Source organism: Corapipo altera, unplaced genomic scaffold (genome assembly GCF_003945725.1).
Source record: "Corapipo altera isolate COAL_440 unplaced genomic scaffold, ASM394572v1 44, whole genome shotgun sequence".
Taxonomy (NCBI): domain Eukaryota; kingdom Metazoa; phylum Chordata; class Aves; order Passeriformes; family Pipridae; genus Corapipo; species Corapipo altera.
Window position 1 is genome coordinate 20310040 of NW_020884880.1, and position 26216 is coordinate 20336255.

The 26216-nt window shown below is 39.8% G+C and overlaps 1 protein-coding gene across 3 annotated transcripts; it reads left to right on the plus strand.

Moving 5' to 3' along the window:
• Positions 1 to 447: 447 nt before the first annotated feature.
• GPD1L (glycerol-3-phosphate dehydrogenase 1 like) lies at positions 448 to 26216 on the plus strand. Of its 3 annotated transcripts, none has more exons than XM_027639260.1 (8): positions 448 to 581; positions 5132 to 5309; positions 6645 to 6785; positions 10515 to 10653; positions 11829 to 11941; positions 19347 to 19580; positions 19964 to 20070; positions 23294 to 26216. In XM_027639260.1, exons 1-8 carry the CDS (start codon positions 529 to 531, stop codon positions 23406 to 23408), a joined length of 1080 nt encoding a protein of 359 aa, XP_027495061.1. In that variant the 5' UTR covers positions 448 to 528; the 3' UTR covers positions 23409 to 26216. The 3 variants fall into 3 exon arrangements, with proteins under 3 accessions (XP_027495061.1, XP_027495059.1, XP_027495060.1); XM_027639258.1 differs by lacking the exon at positions 448 to 581 and adding an exon at positions 739 to 977; XM_027639259.1 differs by lacking the exon at positions 448 to 581 and adding an exon at positions 740 to 947.

Consider the following 26216-nt stretch of genomic DNA (forward strand, 5'->3'; position numbering starts at 1 on the left):
GGCATGTCAGTCTCTTCTGCCAAGTAACAACCGACAGGATAAGAGGACACAGTCTTAAACTGCGTCAGGGGAGGTTCAGGTTGGACATTAGGAAGAATTTCTTCACAGAAAGAGTGGTTAGACATTGGAGTGGGCTGCCCAGGGAGACAGTGGAGTCACTGTCCCAGTAGGTGTTTGAGGAAAAACTGGACTTCATGCCATGGTCTAGTTGACATGGCGATGTTTAGTCATAAGTTGGACTTGATGAGCTCAGAGGTCTTTTCCAACCTAATTGCGATTCTGTGCTATGGCACAGTGCCTGCGGGACTGCCTGTTTTGGCCGAGGGCTCCATTCAGCCTCGTCCTCCGAGGGAGCCCTTGTCCCCTCCGCAGGCCAGGCACGGGGGAGGAAATGGAACTACAATTCCCGGCACGCCGCAGGGGCGGAGGGAGGCGCGGGCGAGCCCTGACGGCGGAGGCGGGAGCGGGGGGCGGTCTCCTCTCGGAGCTCCTCGGCGCGGCCGCTGGCGGGGCGCGGGCGGCGTTGCCATGGCCCTGTCCGCCGGCCCCCTCAAGGTCTGCATCGTGGGCTCGGGAAACTGGTGAGTGCGGCGGCCCCTGGGAGGGCGGACACCTGGGTGGCCGCCTCGGCACGGCCTCCCCTGCGGCTGTGCCCGCCCGGGCCTTGCTGTCGCTTCCCGCCCGCAGCCGGAGGGTTTAACGCCGTGGCCGCGCGCCCCTCAGGGGTGGCGGCGCTGAGGGCTCCCGGTGCCGGGGGTGGAACGCGGTGTCGCCGGTCTGTGGCGGGCTCTGGGGCCGTGCGGCTGGGCCCGTCCTGCCCCCGGGCTCCCTCGGAGTTTGGAGGGGAGGTGATGCCCTGATATGCTTGGAGGAAGAAGCGGCAGAATCGAGCTTGTAGAACACCCGTCTGTTCTGCGAAGAAGTTGGTTTAGGACATTTTTAATCTGGTATTTGTTGTGTGCTTTGTCCTGTGTCAGGTGACGTAGACATTAAAGATGCTGAACGTTATATTTTAATTTTTTTTTCTAACTACGCGCTGCCTGTAGGGCTTCGCCAACAATCCCACTTGTCTACAAAAGTGTGATTCGGGATTTCCCATGTTCCTGTTTTCCACGCCAGTTCAAAGAAGAATTGAGAGACGCTAGGTTATTTGAAATGGCTTCTTTTTCTTTTTTTTTTTTTTCCAAATTGGTTATGCTAAGGCACACTGAGAGCTTGAGACAAGGTTTTATTGCTGCCTCTATTGCTAGTTTATAATTAGGCTTAAACTTGCTGCTGCGTCTAAGAAGGCAGTAGATTTACTTCAAATCGTTCTCCGAAAGGAGTATCGTGTTAATAGCCCTCTGTTTGGTTTCTTTACCTATTTCTTCGGCTTTACTTATCTCTTTGGCTTCTTTACCTATTTCTCTACCACTCCTGATCACAGTTTTTACACCGGCTCCTTATTTACAGTGAACAAGTTAAGTACAATGTGTTATGTAAATATAACTTCACAGTTTGTCACTTCAATTCCTAATGCTAAGCACACATTATTTCTGATAACACTGTTTTTTGAGACCTTAAATCTAAGCTCAGAGGAGTTCAGTGTAGAGCAAGGTGCTGCGTTTTATTGAACCAAACTTGCCAGTCTTTTTTTGGGGTCATCTTAGACTTGTTGCTCACCCCCTGCCTACTCCGTGCAGTTGGCTTTTGCTGCTGTTAAAAATATCAGCAGCTGCCAAGTTGTGCTTTTCTTTGCGGAGGGAATGGCTGACATTTCAATGCAGCATGTTGTGCTTTCCTTTTACTAGCTTGTGAGATGACCATGGAGGTACTGAGCGTTGCAGTATATGTCAGAAGGAAATATGCAGTGAGACCTAGTCTTTTAGGAGTATTGTTGCTGTTGTTCCATATTTGAAACCTGGGGAAAAAAGTTTTACGTGAAGTTTGACTGCATTTGTATTTGATTCACTGTGAAACACACTTACAGAAGCAAAAGGATTTGCAGATATTGCCTACTAGCAATAACCATGTGCACATGTATTTTGTTTTCACCTCATTGGATCAGCTTAGTAATAGTAAGAAAAGCGCCTGCCTAATAGGATGAGTCAGTGGCAAAATGCCCATATCTCCTACGCTGAGAGAAAGAGAGAATGCTATTACCAGGCATCAGCTTTTTCCTTTCTTTTGAGGATAAATGTATTCCAATAACTTGTAGCTTATTTCATATTTGATGGTGAGGGGTTTTGCATCAGGAAAGCAGAAATCAAAGTAACCAAAATTGGAAACAGTAATTCTCGGAAAGATGGGTGGTTTCTTCCTCGAAGTCCATGGGGTGACAGGCACAAACCCCTGACTACAGACCACTGTGATTCAATAATGTATGTGACCACTGAACTAAATTGGACTTAATTTTGTGTACCTGTGTCTTTTTGAACTGGGGCCTGTGGTCCTAAAGTGGAAGCCTTTAATGCTTAAAAGTAGGTGACTAGAGAGAAATGGAAGTATTTATCTGATCATTGATATTTGGGGATTACATATTTTTGAAGCCTGAATTACAGGAGTGTGTGACTGGTGGTGCCTAAACTGTAAGCATGTAATTAGTCAATCTAAGTGTGGTTTGGCATCCCTAGTAGTTTGGAGACTGTGGGGTTTGGAGGTTCTCTGTGAGATGATTGTGTTGGACAAGTGCCAGTAACTGTATGGAAGTCTTTGCCTTCTCACAGCCCTTTGACCTATATCTGACATGAAAAAAAACCAAACCCTAAAGGAGCTTGGCAGGACAGTAACCATTTAGAAGGGTTGAGCCAGTCACCTTGGATGATAAACTACTTCCAGTCAGACTTGTTCGGTCAGTTTGCTAGAGAAAGGTCACCTTAACAATGAAGTCGACTTGGCAGGGGTCACTCGACACCTGATGGAAGATCATGGGACAGGACAGATGGCTCACGAGGTGTGGAAGAGCAGCATGTTTGCTGGCCTTGCCCTTTTAGGGTTGCTCAGCTGGTGGATAAGTGATTATGTTAGGATCTTTTTGATAGGGGATAAAGTAGACTCTTCAGTGTCTGTTGAGTACACCTTGGGAATGTGCCTTGGAGCCTTGGGATTCAAGGACAGTGCCCACTGCAAGAGCTGCTTGGGTCATGTACTGTAGCCTGCTCTTCTGATAATACTTCCAGGGCAGGTTAATGAGGTGTGCACAGTCAGAATTTATCCGTCTCTGTTTTGTTAGAACCAGTTGTTAATTAACCTGATTGCCCAACTTGAACAGAAACTGTAGGTTTTAAGAAGAGGTGGGAAGTTGCTGAACAGAGGGATTCCTACAGCTAGGAACTTTCTGTAGAAAAATTGGAGGAAAAATATAACTGAGATGATTTTTCAGGGACAGTGGTAGAGCTAGAGTTAATAATATAATTTGCACTTGCATATTGTGACCTCCACTGCTGCTGTGGTTAGGGCAACTTCAGGAGTTTGTGGGTTTTGTTCTTTTAAAGCGATAAGCGGAAAGCAGACCAACTGTGAAATGGTCCTAAAATAGTGGTTGCAGTATAATGGGAAATGGGGAACCAGAGAAGCCAGTCAGGAGAATCTTCTTGAATTTAGAAACTAAGGCTAGGCAAATCTTCACTTTTTAATACGGCATTCAAAGGCTGAAAAAAAAGGCAGCTAAGGCATTTAAGTGTTAAATGGTAATGGAATTAATGTCTCACTCAAGTACTACACACTGCCAGACTTTATGCTGGCAGACTGAAAATCCCAATTGGAGAGTTGCTGAATCAGTTATTTCTGTCTTGCTCTGTCACCAGCAAGCACAGAAAATGTGTAGAGAAGTTCAAAAGTGAAGGCAGTGAATTTACCAGGATCCAGACTTTGTATATAAATCTGTAGTAGTAAATGTGCTTTTGTTCAAGGAACTCAAAGCACTGTCTGAGGAACACATACCTGTGTGATCTTTACTGTGATTCATGCTGTTTGTGTGGATCTGAAATTTGGGGTTTTTGCTGGTGAGCTGTATGGCATTGCAACGGAAACCACGCTGTGTGTGTGCAGATACAGAATATGAGCCTGATACGAGATGGCTAACAACTGTGCCTTCTATATCACTTCCTGAACCCAGGGGAGTTTTCAGTGTGTGAAGTGCCATTAGAGAAGTAAATTCCATTCTTTTAAGACATGCAGTTTTATGGTTTAACTGAAAAAGGTCTACTTAGGATACTACAATTTTTCTCTGGCACTGCCTATAATGTGCCCTTAGCCCTGTGATAGCACACATCTTTAATGCAGTGCAGTGAGTTGTGCCGTATTAAAAGCTCTTGAAGCAGAATGACTCTTTTTAAATTTTTCTTGTGTCTGCTTAGTAGGTTATCGGTAATTATGAGGCTGCCTCCTTATCCTGGGAAAGGAAGTTAGGTTCACAGGTTTCATAAAGTTGCATCTCTCTCTTCCATATAGCTTTGGTGCTAGGAATGAAAGGGAAGGTTGTGTTTGTTTCTCCTCTTGTAATTCTGATTAATTTCATTATTGCTTAAAGATTTGAGAAGTAAAATTGATCACTATCCTACAGGTTCCACTGTGTGCTGTTCTTGGGGAGAATATAAGGCTAACAGTAATGGAATTGTCTGCCTGCAAATTCAGAGGATGCTGTTGCAATAGTTAAATTCTGTGAGGTTGGCTGCATAACCATAAAGCTTATTAACTTCTGCAATATATAAATGCTTGTTTTGGCTTTCGGTGCCTATCAGTGTTGTACAACAATTGATGGGTCAGTCACCTTAGCAAAGAAGCTTCCCATCTCTTAAGGTGAAAATGATCCATTTTAAAAAATTTAGTATGTCCCTTTTACCTCTGCTTTGAGGATATAATCAGTTGGATTTTGGGGAAATTCAGTAACCTAAACTCCCACTGGATAGCCAATAAGCAGAAAAAGTAAATAAGGGTGTTTTCACTAAATGCTTTAGTCCAACCTACTGTAGATACATTTGAGAGGAAGCAGCCAGTGTGAATGACTGGTCTGTTTTCCATTTGTTTTACAGTATCTGCATGGTAAGTGGTCAAACTATGTGTGCATTTCTGATTATTTTAAAGACAATCTCTTTTTTTCTATAGCAAAATCATAATTTTTTAAAGACTGATTTTGTTTTCTTTCCTGCAGGGGTTCTGCAGTTGCCAAAATAGTAGGCAATAATGTAAAAAAATTGCAGAAGTTTGCTTCCACAGTGAAGATGTGGGTCTTCGAGGAGAATATTAATGGGAGAAAACTGTCAGATATCATAAATAAAGAACATGAAAATGTAAAGTATCTCCCTGGACACAAGCTGCCAGATAATGTGGTAAGGCTCAGAAGCTAAACTATAGTTATGGAGCAAAGGGAATATTGCTTGTGCTGTGAGTGGAGGTAAAAATTGTTTTGTTAACACCTTTAGGGTTTATAATATTTCAGACTATATGCTATTTTACTGATGACTTCAGTAAAATTATGTAACTATGCAATTAAGTAAATCCAATACACTCTCTCTCTTTTTTTTTGGTCTCACTATTGTTTTTATGTTACTTCAGCTTCTGTATAAAGAAGCAAATGTGAAAACAAGGGCAAAAGTAACAGCTTTGACCATACCCATTAAAAAAAATTTGGCCTCAACTTTGGAAGAGAGCTGGCTGGTCAGTGAGAACTGATGTCAGGTATCCTGAAACTCTTTAAAAGTATCAGTGAGAATCAGTGTTTCTCAAGCAAACTTTGAGGCGTTTGCAGTTTTTTTGGTTCTCAGTTGTGTTTCAACCATGTGCAGTCAGATCAGCATGTTAGAGGTAGCGTTGCCAGGGCAGAACAGTGGGACTCCACAGGTATTCTCTGTTGGTGTAATGTGGTAGTGGGTGAGCAGGTGGTGACTCCTGCCCCAAAAACATTATAGGAAGAGGCTGCAGCAGCTGACAATTCAGTAGAGCTTTTGGGCAGGAAAAAACGTGACTTGCTGTGCATCACAGTTCTCTCTTTAATGATAATGCTGAAATCCCATTTCCCCAGCCTTCAGCACCTGTGGTATTTCTGCTGTCCACTGCCTGCCTATTCAGATTTGTTCCCTTTATAAATAGGTGGAGGTTATTGCTACGTTTTAAACCTGAGTGTTATTTTAAGGTGGTCATCAAGTGTTAGGTAAAGTGAAGTTGCCAAGTGGCTTCAAAATTGGTCACCTTCTTAAAGGGTAAACAAAATTGAAGGGTACACAGAAAGGGAATATAAACTAGTAAGTGTAAGAGGCCTGAAAAAGAAATTTGAGTGTATAAGGAACTAAGGAAAGAAACTACTTTTCTGCATGCAGTAATTTATCAAAAATTGAGGTTATTTTGTCAAAGAGAAGGCACCTTCTTATTTTGTATTTTATTACTAAAAGTACTTGTTTGAATGTTACAAAACATTTTGAATTTCTGTGGCACTAACCATGCTGGTGTCTGTGAAGATGCTCTTTCTACGATATAAAATAGCTTATTTGAAAGCTTAAATTCTTTTGCTTGTCTAGGAAGTTTGTTGCTGCTTAATTTCAGTGATGAAATGCGGTAGTTTGTAGCATTCTGTATAAGACCAAACTGCTTTTACTTGATCAGATACCACTTGTATCTGGTGTTAATTTTAAGAGGTTATGTGGCCTTTCTCTCCCATAACTACACAGGTTGCTATCCCAAACCTTAATGACGCTGTAGCAGACGCAGACTTGCTGGTTTTTGTCATTCCTCATCAGTTCATTCATAAAGTCTGCGATGAAATGACAGGACGAGTACCCAAGAAAGCGCTCGGCATAACTCTTATAAAGGTATGATAAATACTATGTGTTAGTAACTAAGAATGTGTCAGGGAATCTTCTAAAACAAGATGGCTTGGTATTTTGATGTGAAAAGTCTCTGTGCATTATTCACTTGATTGTTCCATTAAACCTTTCTAGGTGTAAGATTAGAATTTGTCTTGGTCGTTAGTGGATTGTTACGCAGGTTTTATTTTAGGTTAATGCCTGCAGGAAGAGGAAAATGAGGCTGGTAACAAGACTTTTAGAAAGAAAGAGGGGAATCAATATGTTTTGCACCACTAAGCTTTCCAGTCTTCTATTTGTTGTTTCCAAAAGCATCATTAGATGAAGAACAGAGCACAAGCATAATGCTTTGATTGTTAATGCACATCCCACATGCTGAGTTGATGATTTTAAGAACTGCTGAGAGAATTTCATGTGACTGAGAGGATAGTGCTCTTGTTCATGTCAAATATGATGTTGCAACAAGAGTGTCTGTTCAGCATTACCTGAAAAGACAGTTTAAGCACAGGAAATAGGAGGGGGCAGAGATGCAGGAAGTGTTTTCACTGGAGTATTTGTGACTTTGCTGGCAGGAAAATTCTAAAATGTGGATTAGCTTATTTTTGTGGTTGTTCTTTGGGTAAGTGGGCTTTTTTCCCCCTGTGTGTTTAGCTGCAAATAATAAGCCATTCCCACAAGGTTTGGAGGATTCTGGTTTATTGTTGCTTTGTTGAGAGTAGGCCATTTTCTCAGCACACATTCCCTTGTTTACTGTCATTTCTGGAAAATGATACATATATGGATCTGTGCTCAAAAAGAACAAAAAACCCCTATCACAGCTTACTGCAAGCTTGTCTCTTTAGTTTGTCTAACTAAACCCATCAAATCTGTATTGTTTTGTCAGTGTTGACCTGATATATTGCTGAGATGTATGACAAAGTAATGCATCCTGAGTGCTCTTGCTGCATTTTGTAGAAAAACTCTTCATTTTAGTCTTTTAGAAGACTAAAATAAGGCACTGTTAAAATATTTGAATGCATAACTCAAGATAAATATTCTCCTTTAATTTGCTAATTGTGATTTTTGTTCCCTTGTCTTTAGTGATAGGACTAACTAACGAGTTGGTGGAGTAAATGAGAATTTATGTCAGCATACCTGAAGTCAGGGTCCCGGGCCTATATTCTCTTGGAATTACTGTTCTGGTTATCAGAATGTTGATTAATGGCTATGTTTAAAAAAATAAACATGTGGGGAAATACTTATCTTTAAAGACAAAAAAAAATCCCAACCCCAAACAAACAAAAAGACCCCAACAAAACAGAAAGCCAGTGCTTAGTGTAGTGGAAGTGCAATAGTGGCACCTGCCATGCAAAGCCAAGTTGGTTACTAGGCAGCTTCCCACTGTCACATTGCAACACTGCATCTGTAGGCAGCCTTTCCAAAGAAGGACTGCCCCTTAATATTTTGTGGGAGAATGCAAAGTACATGTCAGTTTTTACGAAAAGTTGTAACTGTGCATAACTAAAAGTATCATTTAAAAAGAAATGGTGGAGATTTAACACAACAATGAAACTAAGCAATAGAGGCAGGAATGCATTCTTTCCCCTACTTTTGCATCTTCTTTATGCAGGCTCTTTTCATCACTGTCATATTTTTATGTCTTATGCTCAATGCTAATGCTGTTAAAGTGGCTTGTGTTAACTTTGGCAGTTAAAAGTGCAGTTCTGCTCTGAAAAATACCGTTAGTGGGACATCTTGTTTCTGTGCTTTCTAAATTGTTTGACAACTTAGCGGTGTGTCATCTTTTAGTCTTTTTTCTGTTTTGTTTTTTTTTTTCTTTTTTGGACAGACTAATCTTCAAGCAGAGCCTAACATCTGATAATAAAACTAGTCTTTGGGAGATAATGACATTGCTGGGTAATACACATTTCCATTGAAACATTTGCATCTGTGTTGCTTTACATAAGTTCTGTGTGGGTGTGGGGGGAGGAACCTTATACAACTTTGCAGCAAGTGGTACAGCAGTGAGCACAGGAAGCAGGTTAGGTGAAAGTCATTCAAAATACTCTTCAGGTAACCTCTACATCAGTCTCATTTTCATTTACCTATTATAGGCCCTAGGGATTGCTCTGACAGGTGTGTTAGGATGGAAATGATATGGTTGCAGAATTGATCTTGCATTGCCTGGGGATCATTGTTGCCCAGTGAAAATTCCCATGTTAGAGGCTTGTTTTTTTGGGGGAGGAAGGGATGTTTGGGTTTTATTCTGTCATCTATCATTCAGGATTGGATTTAACTCTACAAGAAACAGGTATAGCTCTCCTTGACTTTGTCAGAAGGTACATCTGTTTCATAGTGGAGCAGAATTTGGCACCTAAGCCTTTCTGATCTCCTTTTTTTACATGAATAATTGTGATGTAGGTATTCACATTTTTGGAGTTGATCCCAATATGTTTACTTAGGGAGAGGGGCCTTACAGTTATTTTGTGGGGACATCTTTGACACTATGAGGGGAAAAATACAGCATATATATGTGTACTTACTTTCAGATTGTTTCTGTATGGCTCATTAAAGATGAGAAAGCAGATCTGTGCATTAAGTGATACAGATTGAAAAATAGTGCAGAAATGCAAGCTTTATCTTAATTGGCAGGTTTTATACAGGCATTTCTGCATGTCTCTTGATTGCACCATGTTATTTAAGGAACACCTCTGATCTGTGGAAATGCAAATTACTGCCTGTCTGAAATGTCACCACTGGCAGCATACAAGTGTATGTGTGTATATGTATGTCTGGAATTAGTAGAGGATCACACTTTTTGCCGTCATAATTAAAAATTACCGATCCCCAAAAGTATCAAATCCCCAACATTAAAAAATAGTACTGCACAAAAGGTGGTATACTGTGGGAAAGAATGACCATTTTAATAGCTTGTCTGCTGTGCTCCTGTTCAAAAACTCAAAAGTATTCTGCATTTAGCAGGCTGGGAGGGAAGATTTTATGAGAAGAAAATGGTCTCATTTAGAGTTCTTGGTTCAGACAATTCAGAGTACCAGACTCTTCTCCATTGCAGCATTAATCTGTGGGGTGATCTTTTCTAAGATCCTATTGCTACCATTTTTTCACACTTTGTGAAGAGTGCATTACAAATATAGATTAAAAATATCCTTAGAAGTTAAATTATTCTCGGTTGCTCAGCTGACTATCCATCTGTGAATGGCTGTTCCATTTGTAGTAGTACTCAAAATTATTAACCAGGGTTTAAGCTAGCAGGGAATGAACATGAGGGAATCTGCCTCTGATACTTCAGTTCAGATACCTCTTCACAAAACAAGTTTTTCAGATCCCATTTTGTGAGTTTTGGTGCAATTTCAAGTCCAAATCCAAGCCTGATTCGTAATGGATGGATTGGTTATGCTTCACAGATTTTATTTAGAATACACTGATAATAAGTAGCTGAGATTCTGAAGTAACAAAGTTGAATATTCAGCACTTCTTAGAATCAGGTCCTTGAGCATGGAATAAAAACTGTTATCATCATCTAGAACTTACTCCTTATTCTTAAGGTGCTACCTCCCCTCATTCTAAAAGGTCACAATAGCAGAAGTTTCCCTGGTAGTACATCTGTCATCTTTAGTCTCTCTCTGAATAGGCCTTGTCTCACTTCTCACCTGTTGACAAGACTAATTGTGTGCTTACTTCTCTGCTCTGCCTAATGAATGACTTTTTAGTAATTCCTTTTAATGTTGGCTGCAGGGAATAGATGAAGGCCCTGGGGGACTCAGACTGATCTCTGACATTATTCGAGAGAAGATGGGAATAGACATCAGTGTGCTGATGGGAGCTAACCTTGCCAATGAGGTGGCAGCAGAGAAATTCTGTGAAACCACAATAGGTATTGTTGCAAGTTGTAAGAATGTTTAACACGTGCTCCTGTCCTCACGGTTGCACACCAAATAGCTCAAATTTCACCGTTTTCCACATTAGCTGGCTATTATCAGAAGCTGTTGATTGAATTTTGTAAAATGTTTACACTTACAAAAGTACTAGGACAATGTGGAAATAGAGGGGAGAGAAGAGCACAATTCTCACTAGGGTTGTGACCATAGCATGTGAAATACAAGCGTGCTTTTTATCACCCTCCACAGAGCAAACTGCTTGATTTTATTACTGTGTTTAAGATTGTCTTGGTCTGCACAGCTTTATATGGATAAAGGATTATATATTCTGTACTCCAGCTCAGATGTTATGGTCACAGATGGTACCTTTATGCATGTTTGTTTTGGTTTGATTTTTTCACTTGTTTTTTTAAGGTGTCAATATCTTGTTTTAATTTCTCAAAACACTTTTTTTGCCCAAAACCTAGAAATTGTTTTAGTTCCATGCTGATGTCTGCACACCTTTGCAGCATGAAGATGTGCCTAGTCTTGAATTTTACTGTTTCTAGATAGGCATATATGTGTGTGTATACATACAGGTACTCACACATAATAGCACAGAGTTCATGGGGGGGTTTTTTCAGTGTTAATTTTTACAGTTTTGTGCATTGTTAACTTTGTAACATCTCATTCACAGCTTTTGCATTGAACTTAATTTTGAATGGTTGAATTACCTCTTAGTGTTTAGAAACAGTTGTCAGTGGCAGCATGCTCAATTAATAAAACATCCTTGACATGCATTTATGAGTAGGTATTTTTTCTAAAATGCAGACTTTAAAATAATTGATAGAATTGCTCCTGCTATATTCTTATTTCACCTTTGTTTTTTTATTAACTGTTTCTTTTAAAGGGAATGATCAAATAATGGAGAGTGTATAGAGAATTCATGGAATTGTTATTTAGAATCTGTTGCTGAGCAGACAGTGAATTATGAAGAAGTCCAGAGTAACTCAGTGCAGAACTTTTAAGTGCAATGTAGACATGTTCTTGGTCCCTTAGAACAGGAATCTGTTTAGGATGGAGCTAGAACAACTTTATCTCTGTTTTTAAGGGTTTTGGCTTGTGCAGGAAAGCTAAATAACATATAAATAAATTATTCGTTTTTTCAGCTTTCCTTTGTTTCTCTCAATAGGCAGCAAAATCTTGGAAAATGGCCTTCTTTTCAAAGAACTGCTGCAGACTCCAAACTTCCGAATAACTGTAGTAGATGATGCAGAAACAGTTGAGCTTTGTGGTGCTCTGAAGGTAAGATTAACTGGCTGCAGATGGTACACAGATGAAATAATGATCCTTGTAGAAAAAAGAGGGTATTTCCATTTAAGGAATTAAACTTATTGTGCTTTATATAATACATAAAACTACAGCATAACATTTCCAGAAGAACCAGATGGGAAATTAGGGAGCAGCATGTTCTGAGAGCTGCCTTTTAGACCCGTGTCTCACTATCTCCCAACTTCTCTTTCTTCATCTTTCCCTTAGCAGTCAGGAACAACTATTGAAACCGTCTGACTGGTTGATGTATTTCTAAATCTGTTGTAGTTCCCTTTTTCTTTTTGCAACAGTGTGTTCACAAAAAGAAAGGGAAAAAAGGAGTTGGCGTTAATCTTTTGTGTCTGTTGACAAAACTGTTCCTCTCCTCATTGGCTTGAACAATGGGAGTGTTCTTACGTTTTATATTTTGTGGATATACACTGCATAAGGTCTGTGTGGATAACCACATACAGAAATGACCTGAATAAGAAAAACATTATTTCGGACAGTTAACTCATTCAAAATTTTATTGTTAACAAAACTGATGCTGTCAGGAAGCAAAGGCTAACTTAAACATATTCTAATTGCTATTTCTTCAGGTTAATTTACAGGCTGTTTGTGAAGGAAAGGCATTAGTGTCTTGGCACTGTGGGCAACAGTACCATAAGTTGACATCATCTGATACCTATTATGAATAATTTTTTATGGATGCAAGGGTTTAGTAGATAATTTGTGTTACTTTTTTATTTTTAATGTTTTGGATCATTATTTGTCTTGCTTTGTTTTTGCTGCTGAAATTTTGTGTAAACTGCATCATTCGTTTGCAAAGCTATCACACTAAGCAATGATGTCTGTAAGATAAGGAGGGCTCCTGCTCAGCAGGAAGTAGATTGATAGCTATAATAGCATATTTTTTGGCATACTAGTTTTCTTGATAATTCTGTCTTGACAGCTGTCATGCTGGAAGTCCTGAGAAGGAGGAAGTTGTGGGTCTGCGCATTGTTGGAGTTGGGTGTTTTGGTACAACATGTTTTGAAGTTACTGTATATATAACAATTTCTCAATTTGGCTCCACAGCCATTGCTTTTAAATGCTCTGGTGATGTGGGAGGTTAGCAGGAAAGAAATCCCTATGTAAAACCCTCTGAAATTAGTCAAAAAGTTTTACAGATTTATCATCCTTTCCAAACTGCTCAGCAGGATGTTTTCTGACTAGCCTAAATTCTTGTTTGATAGAGGAGTTCTGTCTCAGGAAATTTTTATTCTTGACAAATCTTTTGAAAGGGTGCTAGAGATGAGCCCATCAAACTAAGCAGGTAGTCAGCAGACACTCAAAACTCCCATCAGAAAGGTCCAAGTCAGGCAAAATGCAAAACTCAGATGTGAATAGCATTTTTCTTAGCTGTTGTATATACTTAGAATTGTTTGCTAAGGGTAACGACAAGAATGTTTCTTTTTTACTATTAATCTGAGTCCTTGTAATAAGAATGTGAAAAGTAAGCATCTTTTCATATGGTTTTTTTTAGGGAAAAATCTCATGTAGCTTCAGTCAGTTACGTTCAGACTGTTACATTCTTAAATATGGAAAGTTACTTCATGAAAAAATAGTAAAAATGGACATTATTTAACTTGCTGGAAGGAGGAAATTCCTATTTCACAAGATGACAGTGTCATGTGTTAAGGTACAGGTATAAAAAGAGAGGTTTTACTCTCTTTCTGCAGCAGTGCCAATTCAAAATGTCAGTAATGTCACTGCAAACTACAGCTAGGAGGACAGAGGTAGGCAGGCAAACAGTCCAGACTGCCTTTTTGGATGTGGAAATAGTAAAAGCAACTCATGAATTGGTATTTAAAGCATGAGAAATAGTACCCTATGAAAAACAGTACATTCTCCCAGCTTCTCCAGCTTAGGTAAATACCAGCTTAGGAAAAGAAGACTTTTCTGGTATTACTGGCATAATGGACTAGAATGTTAAAAGCCTATACTTTACCTTGCTTTTTATTTCTGCAAGCCTTTCTAAACAGGGAAGATTTTCAATGTGGGTAGTTGCCTAAAGGTTGGGAAAAAATACAGAAGGGTAACAAAGAATGCTCTGAGCACAGCTTTCCCTTACAATGATAATTTTAGGATTGAAATCTGGTTTTGAAGCCTATTTGAATTCAGACTGTAATAATAGGTATTGCTGCTTGGTGGTCATGAGAGGACATGTGCCTGATTGCTATTTATATACATATATATGGAATATCCACTTCATTTACTGTGTTTGCATTTGTGACAATGGGCTGATGGAGATACAGTGAAGTATGGAAATCAGTGCAGTGAAACTGCAGTCTTTGTGTCAGCTTGGAGACTGGCTGAATAGACAGTGGCAGTGACTTTACAAAATCTGATGATACTGAGGAGGAACAGCTGTCTACAGTATCTTGGCTGTTGAAACAAAAAGTGCTTGGCATGCTCTTCTCTGTGAGGACTTTTTTCTTATGAAGACTGATGCATGTTTCCCATTTGTTTGGTGACCTTTTTTAAGTGTTGAGGTCAGGAATTAACAAACTTCAAATATTGGATAGTTGTTTCAAGGTGTCCAGTTGGCTTTACAGGTGGCCTGGCTCAAGGCCACCCACAAGCTCATCTGCCTTTGCCAGAGGATGAATGGGCCTGCCTAGGAAGTACTTAAAGTTTATGGCACCACTGTAAGGGTGGTGTGTGCAGCTGTGCATACATATGGATGTGCTTCTGGTTGCTGAGGGATGTGATACTGCAGAGTAGCACAGACCCAAGGCTGTCACCTCTGAGGTGTCCTTACAGTCCTTACTGCCTGTGCCAGTGTAGAGTCTTACAGGCAGCACAGATGTGAGGCCAGACTGAGCTGGTGTGCAGTCATAGCAGCATACTCGAGAGGCAATGTAAACACTGGTACCTGCACTCCTAGGGGGGAACTGTACCCAAATCACTTACCCAGTGCAGCAGTGCCAGGGGTGAGAGAAGGAGAAGTGAGAACCTAACCTCTGCATGTGGCAAAACAGCCATGCTCCAGCTGCCCTACGTTCAGGGATCCGGAGAGTTAAAAACCCTCAAGTGGCAGCAGCCAAAGACCACGACAGATGTGACAGTTCCTGTAGGAAGGAGAAGGAGCAGCAGCTGTCATTGTCTTTCAGGTTCCTTCAGGCCTGACTCTTATGTTTCCACCATAGCCTTAAGTAAAGAAGAAGTATAGTGATGATTTATTGTTTACCAGGTTGTGTAACCCAGCATTGTTACTTGCAAAGGTGGTCTTGCAAAGTGTGTTTAGGGCAGTCACTGTTGGAAAGTCAGTGTAGGTACCGTAGAATTCGATTGTGATAATTTTTTCCCTTTTCCTGAGCTTAAGTAGAAATGAAATTCAAGTTGGCCAGGAGCAAGCAAACAGTTTATGCTTAACCTCTCTGACAGTCCTGCTGATATTGTCTTTGATTTTTTGAGACTTCATTTGACCTCTCTCAACCATCATGTGAAGCAAGGAGCTTCTCCAAGTTCATGTGTTAGGAAAGGGAAAGCAGGCTGTGCTGAGCTGTGATGCTACTTCAAGGAAGGCTGGACGTCCCAGGTGAAATAACGTTTCTGCTTAGTCCTCTTATTGATCCATTTAATTATGGAAATGTAACAGTTGCCTCAGAAATGGCTGCTGAAGCTGTCTTTGTGAGCTCCCCATAAACATTCTGTGAACTGTCAGTTCGATAGTTCTGAGCACTGACTGAGAGAACAATCTGTCAGCACAGTCTGCAGACTTGTTGTCCTTGTTTTCTTGGTCATCTGTTGACCTTGCATTTGTGACCTCTGGCATGTTTGCAGCAGGTCACGTGCAAGTAAAAGACACTTCTCATTTGTTCTGACACATACTGTGAGCACTGCCTGGCATCAACATTTCTTTTCCAGAGCATAGCTTCACTATCCCAGTGACAAAGTAACTGAATCCATTCCTTGCTCGTGTTCTGGAATAACTAGGACTAGGGCCAGCTCCAGCTTCTGGACCAGACCATCTAAACATTGCCTGTTAGGGCAATGTTTTTAGTACCTTAAAACCATATGCAATATAAAAACACCCTGTGCATCTTGCTTACAGGATGCATGCTTTAATGTAAAAACCTGCTAATGCCAAGATAGGGGAAATGTGTTCCCTGAAGCATGTAGTGGGTTTGAGAGCTCTGAATCACTCAGGCCAAGAGGAACATTGTTTTGCTGTAATTTTGGGGTTATATTGTGGCAGTATTTTTGAACCTTTGAAACAAGAGGTTTGTCTGTAGGCCCTTGCTTATTGTACTCTCAGACTCCCATGTGTGTAGGCAAATACTGTCAGTTTTTAAGCTCACGGAAACATCGACTCTCGCCACCTGCACAAATATACACCCATTGCATTTACAGGAATTCTTGTAACTTCACAAGGTGGTTTAATCCCAGCTGGCAACTTTGTATGTACCTTACAGCTGTTTTCTCACTGACCCCCTCCTAACTCATTGGGATGGGGAGGAGAGTCGAGGGGAAAAAAAAAGTAAAATTCAAGGGTTGAGATAAGAACAGTTAAATTACTGAAATAAAGTAAAATATAATAACAATATCAACAATAGTAATAGTAATTGTAAGGAAAAGGAGAGAGAGAAAACCCAAGAAAAACAAGCGATGCACATGACAATTACTCGCCACCCACCAGCCCTGATTGATGGCTCCTGGCCAACTCCCCCCAGTTGATATACTGGGTTGATATACTGGTTCTATGTATGGAATATCCCTTTGGCCAGTTCAGATCAGCTGTCCTATGTTCCCCCTCAGCTTCCTGGGCACCTCCTCACCAGCAAAGCATGAGACACTGAAAAGTCCTTGACTTAGAGCAAGCACTGCTCAGCAACAGCCAAAACCATCTGCAGTGTTATTCTCATACTGGATTCAAAATACAGCACTACCAACTACTAAGAAGAAAATGAACTCTGTTCCTACTAAAGCCAGGACACCTCAGGTGTAGCCTTTGGCAGTGGCAGCGTTCTGGATCAACCATATGAGATACAGAAAGATGTTTTTGCCAGATCTTTACATGGTTCTGCCCCCTGCAGGGTGCTTCTCAGAGGATCCCTGTAGTGCTAGTGCCATTAGGCTCTTGTGTGTCAATTTGTCATTTGGTTATGCATCTTCCTGAAACAAACTCGGATTACTGCCTACACCCAGAGATTTCAAGTACCAAACTGCCTGGTTTGGTCTTGTTTTGATCTGAAGGATGACTCAGTCTTAAGTTTTGTGAGATTTTTGTTGTTTTGTTTGGAAAAGGAGAGGCTCAACTTTGAGTAAAGCGTAACTTTCAGTGTGGTATAATTAGTTCTCTCCAGTATATTAGACACAGGACAGTTGTCAGAGATTCTTCAAGGATTTAAATGAAACTAAATGGTAGGCCTTGTAAATTCATGGTTGTGGCCTGAGGGTTGTGTAGACCAGGATATAAGAGTCTCCTAGTCATGGGTGTGTGTTCTAGAGCATAATCAGTTGTCTCATTTCCTCATTATTTGCAAACTGCATTAAGCACATACAATGGGGACATTGTACAAACAAGAAGCGTAGTGTTTTAGAGTTGAACTCATAGCTTCCTTTGTTCCCTACACCATTTTCTTTGAAGTAACTAGTCTTGGTATGACTTGGTTAAGAGTATTTCTGTTGCTCCAAAGACAAATGTTGCAGAAGGTAGAAGTATACAACAAAATACCATAGGCCAAACTATATTGTATATTATGATCAGGTAGGCTGCTTTAAAGTGGAGAGGAAAATCAAGGAGACAAAGTCGGAGGGAATGGGAAACTTTAGCACTGGAGTGTTCAAGAAGTTTATGGAAAAAGCTCAGAGGTTGCTCAGATATGTTTTTGGTTTTTAACTGAGTACTAAATACATGCAGACATCACATATGTAAAATGCATTTAAATGGGTTATCCAGTCTGAAAACTTCCTAAATATCTGTTTGACTTCCTCTTGCTTTACCACCAAATGAACAAATATTGGAGGTGGCTCTGCAAGAGGTGTCTGATGAAAACATACCTTCACTGAATCACCACAGCTAAGATTTAAGCCAAGGTGATCTAAAGTACCAGTTTTAAAAGCTGACTGTCTTTGGCTGCTTTGGGTTTGATGTTGAGAGATCTGTCTGCAACTTTTAGGGTCACCTTTAGGCCTCAGCTAGCTACTCAAAAAACAGTGACTCATCCTCTGACCTCATTTGATTCGGAGTCACCTAGCCATGACTGGCCACACAGCTCTGCAGCTGTCTGGCATTTGTGGTTCTTACAGTCCAAAAACCAGAACCAAACCAGCTGTTAATCAGTTGGTTGCTTTCATTAGCAACTTCTGACTGTTACTCTTTCTTCATCAACAGTTAAAGTTGGTTTGGTTGGTTGGTTGATTTTATTTTTTCCCTACATCAGGTGCTGCATTAGGTGCCATGATGTTCGTTCTCCTGTGCTTTCTGTTGAGGTCACTGCTGCTGTTGCATGCAAAAAGATATTACTACATCCATTGCTTTCTTGTTTGCTTTATCAATATGCCAGAACACCATCTTTTTTGGGGGGTTGGTACAGTGTGTTGTGGGATTTGGGGTTTTTTTGGTAGGGGCAATGGAACCATGGCCAGTCTCTGCTCTGACTCCCAGGCTAGAAAATAGTTTTTACTTCACTCAAATGTATCTCATCTAATTCTAATGTTCTTAAACCAAAGAAGAGGTCATATCGCTGATTGTTCATGAAGAAACAGCACATTCTTTGTAGAATACTCTCAGCAGGTCTAAGGAAAAAAAACCAACACTTTTTTTGCTAAGAAAGTTTATCCTGTGTCATGAACCTTCTGGGAATCCTTGATTAACTATTACTGTTATAGGAACTCTGCATGCTTGAAAGGGCTGGATACTATTGACTTGGCTGAATTTGGTCCCTTAGGATGTCATAGAAGTCAGAGTGTTTTGTAGATCTAGTGTTACTTAATCATAAAGAAAATCTGGATAAAAGAACTATGGAATGTCAGTCTAACTTTACCCCTACCTCAGGGCAGGAATAGCTCAATCTAGCTAAAACCTTGTTTGGGTGTAGCACAACCTGTTCTTAGATATAGTCAAAAATAATAGCTGTACAGCCTTGGGGGCAACTTGTGCCAGAGTTTTAACTATGCTTTTATCCTTGGAAATACTTAGTAATGTAAGGCTTGCCATATTTTTTTATTTTTTTTTTTTAAAGGTTGTCCCATAGAGATCAAAATCTCCAAACCAAAATAACCCAAAACAGCCTAGTCTTTCACTAGTAAAGTGTTTGCAGTTCTTAAAGACATCTGCACTCTGTCTTTTGGTGTCTTCTAGGATTCCATAAATGATAATTGACTCGTTTCCCATTTCTCCTCTCATTAGAATATAGTAGCAGTAGGAGCTGGGTTCTGTGATGGTCTTTGCTGCGGTGACAATACCAAAGCTGCTGTTATTCGCCTTGGCCTAATGGAGATGATCGCCTTTGCCAGGATATTTTGCAAAGGACAGGTGTCTACTGCCACTTTCCTGGAGAGCTGTGGTGTTGCTGATCTCATCACAACGTGTTATGGTGGCCGGAATCGACGTGTAGCAGAAGCAGTCGTTAAAACTGGAAAGGTACCTTATTCACTGGGTGAAATCTGTGGTTGCATTCCTGGTTTGTTGGAGCAATAGCAGAGGTATCTGAGTCATGCTGGCTCTACTAAGTGCCCTTCTCTTTCCTCTTGTTTTTTGAGTGTAGAATGAGTGTAAAGGTGTTAAAAAGGGCAGAGGTGATTTAAAAAAAAAGCTCAAGACTTAAGGTGTTGGGAGATGCAGATTTAAGAAGGTGAATATTGACAAACAAGAATATAGGAGAATATTATATATGCTCCATTAAGGTCACTTTTGAGAAAGAAAAAACCCTCAGTAACTTTTTTTTTTTGTCTAGATGATGATGTCAAGCTTCTGAAAATTTCATCTTAGCTCTCCTTTTCTTTCTTTTCCCCTCTGTTGATTAGTCTATTGAAGAATTAGAGAAAGAAATGTTGAATGGTCAGAAACTGCAAGGACCACTGACTTCTGCAGAAGTGCATCGCATCCTGAAGCAGAAAGGAATGCTGGAGAAGTAAGAACAGATAAAACAACTTCCACATAACCCTTTTTTATCTCCATAATTCTTTCTGCCTATTTGTTTTTGATATCTTCATAAATGTGTACTAGCCAAAAATAAAATCACTGCAATAAGAGCAGCTTAATTCCTAGTTAAAATCAGAGAGAGAAGTGAATAGACCCTCAAAATATCTACTGGTGTAGATAGAGCTATTAGTGGGACATTAAATTTGTGAATGTCCTTCTGTTTGCAGAATGTATTATTGCCTTCTGCTACTACAGAAAAGCACAGCAAGTGTGTTCTAACATGTGAAAAGAATAAAATGCATGAAAACAGAAGCAGAGATTCCTGAAGAGGCTTGTTAAAAGGCTCTAGAGCTTGTTTCATAGTAGGAAATTCATTACTTACCTCCAAATAGAGGAACTTTGTTATAAAGGATCTGTATAGGTTATCATCTGAATAGAGTGCCTGCTTCTACCACATGGAGTTTAGCTTAGACACCACAGTTCTCTTTCGTAATGTGACTTCCAGTTTGCTGTAGGTTAACCCCTGCCATCTGCTTCTGTAGGTCAGGGCTTTTTTGTGGTATGAAATCAAGCAGATTGTCCTGGCTTTGTTCATTTGTGTTTGAGTCAGAACATGTATGGTTCTTAGAGCCACACACACAGTTGTCTCCTTGTGAGATTAAGGGATGCATTTATCTGTTCCTGTTTGTAGAAGAGGCAAAATCAGGAAATAAATAACTGCCAGTTAGAAGACCAAGCCTTGTTACTTCTTTTTGCAAAGCAGTTTTTAAAGTCTAGTTTTAATGGATCAGCTATATTAAATGATTAAATTTTTAATATTATCTTTGTATGTAAGTCTGTTCCCTCATTGTACAGTAATTAATCTAACTGTAGAAAAAGTGTAACTAAAATGTTGGCTTCATTCTTTGCTGTTTATGATTTCCTAAATGAGACAGGATGCTGTGTTTGAGGGGTTTTTAGGTTGCTTGTTTTATGTCCTGTTCTACCTTACAACAAATAGAGTGCATTATAGAAGAGTTCAAGTTGTGTTTTTAATGAAAGACATGAAAATAGAGTGTTGCTAATTTCTTTCTGGGATGCCAAGATATATGTGTCAGTTCTTCATAAAAGATCTCATTCAACAAGGCTTTTGAAGGCAACTTTCAATGTGTTTTTCAAAAACTACTTCTTTAAAACACAAAACACAGTGAAGCAGCCACGGTTTCAAAGTGAAGAGGTAACAGTGTATTAAAGATAAAATTTCATACTCTCTTCCTGCAAAAGGAGTCCCAAGGCTGTGCAGACATATACTAAAGTCAAAATTCAGCAAAAGAGCCTTGGTAGCAGGGTTGATGCCTATTGATATTAACAGTGCAATTACTTTCTTCATTTCAACAGTTATAGACCTCACCCTCTTGATGTGCTCAGGCATAAGATGCATTTGGAGTTTGCTGGCCCTGAGCCTGCAGTCAGCCTTGGTACTGGTTTCCCTGTGTGCAGTGGGGCAGACCCTGTGCACAGCAATGTGCTCTGTGATAAGCAGCAGGACTTCAGTTGTTTCTAGTAGTGGTGCTTCTTCACTGAGAAGTGACTGCCAGTACTGTATCTCAAGCTGTGGGGAGCTTGCTTTTGCTTCAGAAGGTTCACATATTTTGTGGTCACCTCTCACATAGGCATAACAAATTTTATTGGTGCCTACATTTAATGGTAACAGCAAATTCAGCCCCTCTCCAGCCCAAAATAACATAGGAAGTCAATGACAAGTGAGATTTGTTAAGAAGCACACAAGTCTTTGTGTAAATTTTTTTTCCTGCAGATTTCCTAGTAAGGGTTTTGCAACCTAAGTAGTGTAGCCTTGGGTTTGAGAGACCAGCTATGTGGCTATATGATAGGTTTCTTTCCTCCGATGAAATAAAACCAAAAATCAAGTCAGTTGGATTGACCTGAAGTAGTTTTTGCTATTGCTGCTATTTTTGTCTGTTCTCCACAAAAATAAATCAGAGGAAATGGACACACATTTTGCAGTGGAACATTAAAATGTTTCAGGTGAAAATTAAATTCTACATTTTGAGTTAAGCACTTGTAAAAAAACCATAAGCATGTCCTTTCCCCCACTTTTTTCCTCAATAATGGGGAAATGTTGCATTAAGCCAAGTACAAATCCACAAATCCTGTATATGCCCCTGAGACTGCAGTAGTCACCATGGTGTGATGGTGCTCCTGGATGGTTCATGGCTTCTCTTGTGACCTCTGGCTCACTTTGAGGAGTCTAGTTTGGAGCAGTGTGCTGACACCAGAGTTGCTGCAGTAACACGTGACAGCAGAGTGTATGGGCAAGCATAGGTGGTGCTCAGTACTGGCTGGGGGCTCTCCTCAACACTGAAATGTGCATTACATAAAGGTTTAGAGTCACTGATGGGACAGCTTTCCTAAGGAGAAAGTCCTAGTCCAGATGTATTCTGAATCACTCAGAAATTAACTATTTCACTGTCTCCAGTGCTCCTTATAAAAGGCCACACTGAAATGGGGTATGTATTTAAACAGGTAAATAATCCCTAAAACTCATCAGGCTTTGTATACAAATGGCACTTGTCTGGCTGTCACTGTCCAGGAAGTACAGAAAGCAAATACAAATTTCTGTAAAGTGTCTTTGCTGTAAGAAGCCTTCATATTATCAGAGAAGCCTGAATAATTTGGGGATTGTTGGAAATGTGGCCAATTAAAAAAAAAAAAAGAAAAAAGTAGATGGGAATTTAGTGTTCCAAAATCCAAGTTTCATTTTGGGTTCTTATTAAAAACTTGACCTTCAATGTCTTGTTGGGTCTCTTTTTGTCATATTCTGTATTATCAAATTGTTGCTCAGAAGTAATGCATAACCGATGTGCCAGTCATCCTTTTCTAACCATAGATGAGTACAGCTGTAAGAACGGCCAAGAAAGATATGAGTGGTTTTAATTTATTTTTTAGATCACTTAATGGTTTTGCCATACATAATGAATGTCCCAGGCTCCGTTACAGCCAGCTGGGCTTCTGAGGGTGACTCATGTAGGTTCTGTATTTATCTAGTGCTTTTCAGCCCAGTGTTATCACTTGACAAGTAGAAAAAAAAAATTGTTTTTTTCCATCTCTCCTTTTTCCTTTCCCTCTTCTCACCCCATTTTATTTCCTTCATTTAAGAAAATGTTACAGAATGAACTTACGCTGCCTTCGCTTTTCCCGCTCTGTTCCCTCAGGTTTCCGCTATTCACGGCTGTGTATCAAATCTGCTATGAAGGGAGGCCTGTCGGAGAGATTATAACCTGCCTTCAAAGTCATCCAGAGCATGTAAAAAATCAATCAGGCTGTTGAAATAATGCAGCTTTCTGCCTTTCGAATTTATGTCTGGGTTCAAGTGGATGTATCTATCATTAAGCTCCGTTCAAAGCCGCTCACTAGGCAACAGTAACAACATGAATGTCTCTGAAGAGGTATTGTTTTGTGTTATACAGCCTAGTTTAACACAGCATGCAGTGTTGGCTTGGTGATTGTCATTTTACTGGCTAAAATGCAACTGGTTTAAGATATGCAGTACAAAAGTTGCACTACTTACCTGGTTCATATACACAAGTGTACTTTGAGTGTGTTCCTACACCATAAAATAGAAGGTTTTGTTGTCTCTGGACACTGTGGGAAGAATCCCACTGGTTTTGATCAGAGACTGAATCAAGCCTGTAACCTTGAAATATTGGAAATGTTTCTATTAGAACTTGGTTTTATTTGTATATGCAGTTAAATTTTAACATTTTGCATGCTTATGATTATATTAATTCAAGGAATGTTTGTGCAAAACAAGTGATAGCAGTTATTCAGGGGGCTACAGGGATATTTTAATGAAATCAAATGAAGAATATTTTGATTTTTGAAAGTTGTTGAAACCGTCAGGTTGTTTTGAAACCAATTTCTAGGTGAATTTAAAGGTTTTAATCACACTGTTTTAAAGGGAATATTCTAGAGGGGGATCATTACCTCCCCTTCTGTTTTTTAATCCTTGCATTTTTATATTTCTCAGTTTTTCCCTTGCTGTTCCTGGGTGTTATGCTCTTCTAGAATCCCATTCCCCAAAGCAAGCCAGAGATGTTGACCTGGGGGTTCTGAACCCTGGAGCCTATGGTTCATTTTAGTGTTGTACCTGTGGTTGTTCTTCACTGGTATTTTTGGGAGGATTGGGAAGGATGCTCTTGGGTATCCACTGCTCCACGTTGTTCTGCTGGGTTTCTAGCTAAGCTGCAAAGTGTTGCACTCCACACAACACTCCAAGGAATGCTAGAGGAATTCCGTGGTGTGTCATGCTTGTGTAGTCAGAAGGGTTGTGTGCCAGTAGGATGACTGCATTCATTCCAGTGCCTGCCAGTGACTGACAAGTCAACTGGACTGAAGTCCTGATCCAGCCTCCCCAGTTCTGAAGTTACTCTTTCACTGGACGAAACTTCAACGGGTGCTGAAATCCTTTATAACCCATCTCCCAGAAAACTTCTCAAAGGCATCTGTCTCTTTTATTCCCCAGGTATCTCAACTGGTTTTTTTTTCAGACACCTTTGCTGTATCAGGGAGGATAATTTTGGTTTTGGAAAATTTTTGATTTTATGAAGTTTAGGGGTGGGGTTGGCTTGGTTGGCCTTTTTTTTTTTTCCTTTTAAGGTTTATGCAAGAGAAGATGAATAAAAAAATCTGTTTTGCTTTTCTTGTGTACTAAAGTGTGGGGGTTTTTTTTTTGGTGAAACATATGCTAGGTACATAAAGAGAGGACTCGTTCTTCCAGCTGATAGACAAGGGCTGACATCAGGATTTACAGAACAAGAATGTCCATCTGCTCTGAATATCCAATCCTAACCTCTGAGCAGAACTGTTTTTCATTGTTCTCAGTGGCATTTTTAGACCAGAAGTCAGGAGCACAAACCCAATCAATTTTGTCCTTCAAAACTTGCTAAAACACAGGAGATGCCTGGGAATAATTGTCATACTTAGGTAGCCTGGATTGCTCTGAACAAGGCAAGCATTAGGGCAGCTTTCTGTAGACAGGAAGATGCTTCAGCTCAGGGGTACCATTTTTGTGCTCCTATATTGTTTTGCATTAATTTTTGGGAGATCTCATGAATGTCCTCAGATATTCAGGGATGTCAAAAGTTCTTTTGCCTTACTTCTGATTTAATGCTAAATATAACAGATGGCCAGAAGTTAAGTAACGTCAGATGTTTGTGGCAGTTGGGAACATCACTGGTAGAGCTGACTTGGAACAAGCACTCTGCTTAGGCATTTAAGAGGAAGTTTTGAGGTTGGAAGCACTGTTATACTAACGCACACATGGAGCATACACTCCTCATTACTGCATAACTTTCAGTGTGTTTTCTTATGCTTTGTTTTGTTTGGGTTTTTTTTTAATACCAAATTGATTGGCTTTTCCTTTATATGTGTACATACACATTATATATATAAACTTTTTTTTTTACATGCAGTATACAGAACAGTAGCATTTTGTAAGATACATAAAGGGCTATATAAGCTAAATGTGGTAAATTAATATATATTTTTAAATTATTTCTTTATTATTCCAATACTACTTCTACCACTGAAACCCCAAATCTTAGTTGTTCTTATTTTGTACAGAAGCCTGTATTCTAAGGCAAATCCAGAGAAAAAGTTTTTATGGAATTCTTTCCTCCAGTCTGTTATGATAGTCTTGGCTTTTTTCAGACAAAAAGTGAGGTTTCAGTAACTAAAATAGTTTATTTAAATTTCTGTAGATTGTTCACCATTTGCGTTTGCTCTTTAGTGCTTGAGAACACTCAGCTTGGCACTGGGTATTTTCCCCCCACTAATACTTCCTGTTCATTAAAAAACTGTGATATGGTACTGGAACTGAATGATTAGAGTCCTGTTTTACAAACACTCTGTTTTGCCTAATACTGGGATAGTCTTACTGAAAACATTAACCTCTGTGTAAGGGGTCATAAATTTGTAACTAATTCTTGGTTTACGAACATTAATTATTAAGGAAGGCATTATATCCTAATGATACTTACTCAGCTTGCCCTAGACATATGTACTGGTCTTGTTTAAGGATGTTGAATGTACACCTGTTTGAAGAGTACAAATAAACATTTTTGTCTTGGGAATCAC